At 36.1% G+C, this 5,387-nt stretch overlaps 1 protein-coding gene across 1 annotated transcript; it reads left to right on the top strand.

Moving 5' to 3' along the window:
• The first annotated feature begins 2,409 nt into the window (after positions 1 to 2,409).
• LOC134233324 (uncharacterized) lies at positions 2,410 to 3,660 on the top strand. The gene has a single exon (XM_062715291.1). It carries the CDS (start codon positions 2,554 to 2,556, stop codon positions 3,658 to 3,660), a length of 1,107 nt encoding a protein of 368 aa, XP_062571275.1. The 5' UTR covers positions 2,410 to 2,553.
• Positions 3,661 to 5,387: the final 1,727 nt, after the last annotated feature.

A 5,387-nucleotide genomic window follows, 5' to 3' on the forward strand; every position in this document is an offset into this window, starting at 1 on the left:
GCCCTACCCCCGGGGTCATGATTTTAACAACTTGATATCTACACTACCCAGGGATGCTTCCAGAGAAGTTTCAGGACTCCTGGCTCACTGGTTCTTGATATATTTCTATGTAAAACTTGGATTTCCTATTGTTGCCCCTCCCTACCCCCGGGGGTCATGATTTCAACAATTTAATATTCACACTACCCAAGGATGCTTCCACATAAGTTTTTTCAGTTTTCCTGGCTCAGTGGTTCTTGAGAAGAAGATTTTTTAATGACCCCACCCTATTTTTGTCTTTTCTTGATCATCTACCCTTGTAATTGGACGAGGCCCTTCATTTTAACAATTTAAACTCCCCTTAACCCAAGGAAGAATGCTTTGTACCAAGTTTGGTTAAAATTGGCCCATTGGTTCTTGAGAAGAAGTCGAAAATGTGAAAAGATTACAGACGGATTTACAGCTAGACAGACAGACGACGGACAAGATGTGATCAGAAAAGTTCACCCCGCGGGTCATGATTTTAACAATTTAATGTTTACACTACCCAAGGATAATTCCACAGACGTTTCAGCTTTCCTGGCCCAGTGGTTCTTGAGAAGAAGATTTTTTATGTTTTGTTCTATATATTTCTATGTAAAACTTGGATTCTCTATTGTGGAAATGCCCTACCCCTTGGGGTCATGATTTTAACAATTTAATATCTACACTACCCAAGGACGCTTCCACATAAGTTTCAGCTTTCCTGGCTCAGTGGTTCTTGAGAAGAAGATTTTTAAAGATTTGTTCTCTATATTTCTATGTAAAATTTGAATTCCCTATTGTGGCCCCGCCCTATCCCCGGGGATCATGATTTTAACAATTAAATATTTTCACCTCCCAAGGATAATTCCACAAAAGTTTCAGCTTTCCCGGCCCAGTGTTTCTTGAGAAAAAGATTTTTAAAGATTTGTTCTATATATTTCTATGTAAAACTTGGATTTCCTATTGTTGCCCCTTCCTGGCCCAGTGGTTCTTGAGAAGAAGATTTTTAATGATTTGTTCTATATATTTCTATGTAAAACTTGGATTCCTTATTGTGGCCCCGCCCTACCCCTTGGGGTCATGATTTTAACAATTTAATATCTACACTACCCAAGGACGTTTCCACATAAGTTTCAGCTTTCCTTGCCCAGTGGTTCTTGAGAAGAAGATTTCTAAAGATTTGTTCTATATATTTCTGTGTAAAACTTGGATTCCCTATTGTGGCCCCACCCTACCCCTTGGGGTCATGATTTTAACAATTTAATATCTACACTACCTAAGGACGCTTCCACATAAGTTTCAGCTTTCCTTGCCCAGTGGTTCTTGAGAAGAAGATTTCTAAAGATTTGTTCTATATATTTCTATGTAAAACTTGGATTCCCAATTGTGGCCCCGCCCCACCCCTTGGGGTCATGATTTTAACAATTTAATATCTACACTACCCGAGGATGCTTCCACATAAGTTTCAGCTTTCCTGGCTCAGTGGTTTTTGAGAAGAAGATTTTTTAATGACCCCACCCTATTTCCGTCTTTTCTTGATTATCTACCCTTGTAAGGAGACGTGGCCCTTCATTTTAACAATTAAAAAACCCCTTAACCCAAGGATGCTTGGTACCAAGTTTGGTTAAAATTGGCCCATTGGTTCTTGAGAGGAAATCAAAAATATGAAATGTTTACAGACGGACGGATGGACGAAGGATAAAATGTGATCAGAAAAGCTCACTTGAGCCTTTGGCTCAGGTGAGCTAAAACACTATTACCCGCTGAATAATGAAGCCACGCCCTACAGCGTAGCAACAGTTAACAATGCTTGACGACGGGTGGTATTACAATATATATATATATATATATATATATATATATATATATATATATATATATATATATATATATATATATAAGAGTACTTTAATAGTATTTAAAATTTCTGCACTTCATTCTCTCTACATGAAGTATAATAATTAACATACAATATTACAGAATCATCTTCATCATGTGACAGAGACAGCATTAATGGACCCCAATTACAGTGCCCAAGACATCCTCCTCTGTGACCTGTGTCAAACAGCTGCATTACAGAGTCATTGTGAACTTTGTCGCGTAAACCTCTGTATAGTCTGTGTTGGAAAACATCTCTCTGATGAATCTACAAGACACAATGTTGTACCATACATAAAACACATAACTTCTTCCCCTAACTACCCTATATGTCCAAACCACACCCAGAAACAATGCAGACTTTACTGTGAGAAATGTGACATTCCTGTCTGTTCTACCTGCATCTCCTCTGGTAAACATCATGGGCATAAATTAAGAAATGCTCTGCTAAAACAAAGTTCTAAAACCAAAAAAAATTTAGAAAATGACTTGCAAGAATTCGAGGAAAGAATTTATCCTACATACGAAGAAATTGCATCAGATTTAGACTCTGAAATAGTGAACTTGGATAAATATTACGAGAAACTGATAACAGCTGTCACCAAACAAGGAGAAGACTGGCACAGAGAAATTAACATTATTGTCAAAAACCAACAATCTGAAATTGAAGAGATGAAAACTAAACACCTGGCTGCTCTAAATAAACAGCAAAAAGAAATAAAACAGATTACTTCTGAAGTAAAACAGAGAATAGTTGATCTTAAGAAAATACTGGACTCCAATGATGCCTCCCTAACCTCTGCGTACAAATCCAGAAATGCTGAATTCAGAAGTTTACCTCCTAAAGTCAATGTTACATTACCAAGTATCTCTCTTCATCAGATAAATACAGAACAGCTCCATCAAATGTTTGGTTCTCTGTCAGCATTATCCATTACAACAGAAGAACATGGCTTCAAAATGAAGACACCAGTCAAAACACTGCTTGATGAACCAGAGCTCATCACCACCATAGCTACTAGGAATTTAAGACTACACAGTCTTACCTGTCTCAGTGATGAAGAAATCTGGACATGTGGATTAAGAAATATCATGGAACTCTACAACCTCCAGGGTAAACTACTGAAGTCAATCCAAACCAAGTCAGGGAGCGTACCACGTGACATGGCAGTGACAAGGAGTGGAGATCTTGTTTATACTGACCCTGATACAAGAACTGTAAATATAGTGAAGAATGAACAGATACAGGAAGTGATCAGACTACAGGGGTGGACTCCTCACTATGTATGTAGTACCTCCTCTGGTGACCTCCTGGTTACCATGGTCAGTAATGATTATAAACAATTAAAAGTTGTCCTTTACTCTGGCTCCACAGAGAAACAAACCATTCAGTTTGACAGTGAAGGAAACCCCCTGTTTTCATCTAGTTACTTTATCAATGAGAACAGGAACCTGGATATCTGTGTGGCTGACAATAGTGCCCGTGCAGTAGTGGTGGTTAATCAGGCAGGAAAACTCCGATTTAGATACACTGGTCATCCCTCTACTACCAAGGGACCATTTGATCCATTTGGCATCACAACAGACAGCCAGAGCCAGATCCTGACAGCAGACAATAAAAACTGCTGTATCCACGTCGTAGATCAGGATGGACAGTTCCTCCGTTACATTGATAACTGTTATCTACTGGATCCATGGAGTTTATGTGTAGACACCAGAGACAACCTCTTTGTGGGTGGGATGTTCTTTGCAAAAGTGAAAAAAATCAAATACATGTAAAAGATCTAACATAACCATGCAATGAATTAGTGACTATGTTTGTTTTAACCACCACAAAGTGAAATGATCATGACATAAATATTTTGTAAAACATTGTACATGTATAAAAACATTTTCAATGGATATTAATTGCGTAATGGAATAAATTGTGTTGATTCTTTACAATCATTCTTACAATAAAGTTTAGTTGTTGTATATAATTGCCGAGGCCACATTTTTTTTAATTTCTTGATTTCCGAATTTTTTCCCTAGAACTTAATGTCGGTCGGGAGAAGTAAAAATAAAAAATCTTTTGTTTTTCATGTGAAAATGTAGTTTGAAGCATAAACATAGGTAATCAGAGATTACAGAGCACACCTAAACGAATGTTAAGTAAGGCAAAGTCACACAATTTACCAACAAAAATGTACATCCAAAAATGCAAAATTAATGCAATTTTGATCTGATACTTTGAAATAGATCTATACTTCAACCTAGTTCTTTGTCATGAAGATGTAACTAAAATCCAGCATCTGATTAAGGTTTGAGAGTTTTTATCCCTTGATGCATCCCCTGTGAGGTGAAATTTATGATTTCAAGAACTTTTATGAAGCGTTCATGAAACTTCATAAAATATTCATGACTGGTTCATAAAGACAGTTCATGAATTTTATTCATGAATATATTCATAAAATGAAGTTCATGAACAAATGATGAATTTATATGAATATTGGTAAATCGGAAACGTCACACGAGTAAAACTCACCAGAAGTTCATGGGAGTGAACATTCATGAATTTTCATGAAGATTTAATTGACCTGCAATTCGAATAAAAAAATAAATAGTCTTCATGAATATTCATGAATATTCATACATATATTTTACAAGTTGCTTTTAAAAATAAAACAGTACATTATTTATTATAAAAAATTTAAGAGTCATTCTCTGTAAGAATCAAAGAATTCAGAAAAAAGTTGGAAATGGTACATCACAGATTTTGCTGATTTTGTGCATGCAATGTAGAAACACCATGTGTAGAACATTTTGGGGGTTCATTTTTTATTTTGAGTCCCGGTTGCCATGGTAACCAAAACCACCATTTTGAGGCAAAAAATACAGAGCAACTTACTGAAAATATACCATCTTCATCATAAATTTCTATATTCTATATATTATTTACAGATTTAATTTTTGCCTACTCTGATAGACTATTTGTTGTCAGGGCTTATTTATGCAGTCGTTCCATGAAATTGTTTAGATAATTTGATGGTGGAAATTTCGATACATGCATAATCTCCAAAGACGCATGTAGTTCGTCCCAGGAGGAAATGAGCTTTTATTTACATTACTGAATGATCTTGTCTTTAGTATAATCCGTGCTCGCCCTGCTCCAAGTATTGTTAAAACTTATAATACGGTGCCTGGGGAAAATGCAGTGAAAACAGAAAAAATGTCTTGTTCAAGTTCACTTTTAATTCTTTATTGTGTAAATAGATTCGTATGTTGCTGAAGTGTTATACTTCACTCCTATCCAACGATTATATTTTGGACCATATTACATTGTAAATTAGATTGCATCTTCTTGTTTCTTTTCCCAGATGCTTCAGTTCAAATTTTCATCAATAAATTTAGTAACAGTTAAGTAGAGGATCACTGTACATCAAATGGTTTGAGGAGCACTGAAAGCTTTCAAGAAAAGCAGGGGAATGGTCAGCATGTGTAACGCTGTGTCAAGATTGTTATCGCCA

This window comes from Saccostrea cucullata, unplaced genomic scaffold, assembly GCF_032062105.1.
Source record: "Saccostrea cucullata isolate Sc308-1 unplaced genomic scaffold, CSIRO_AGI_Scuc_v1 ctg4048, whole genome shotgun sequence".
Taxonomy (NCBI): Eukaryota; Metazoa; Mollusca; class Bivalvia; order Ostreida; family Ostreidae; genus Saccostrea; species Saccostrea cuccullata.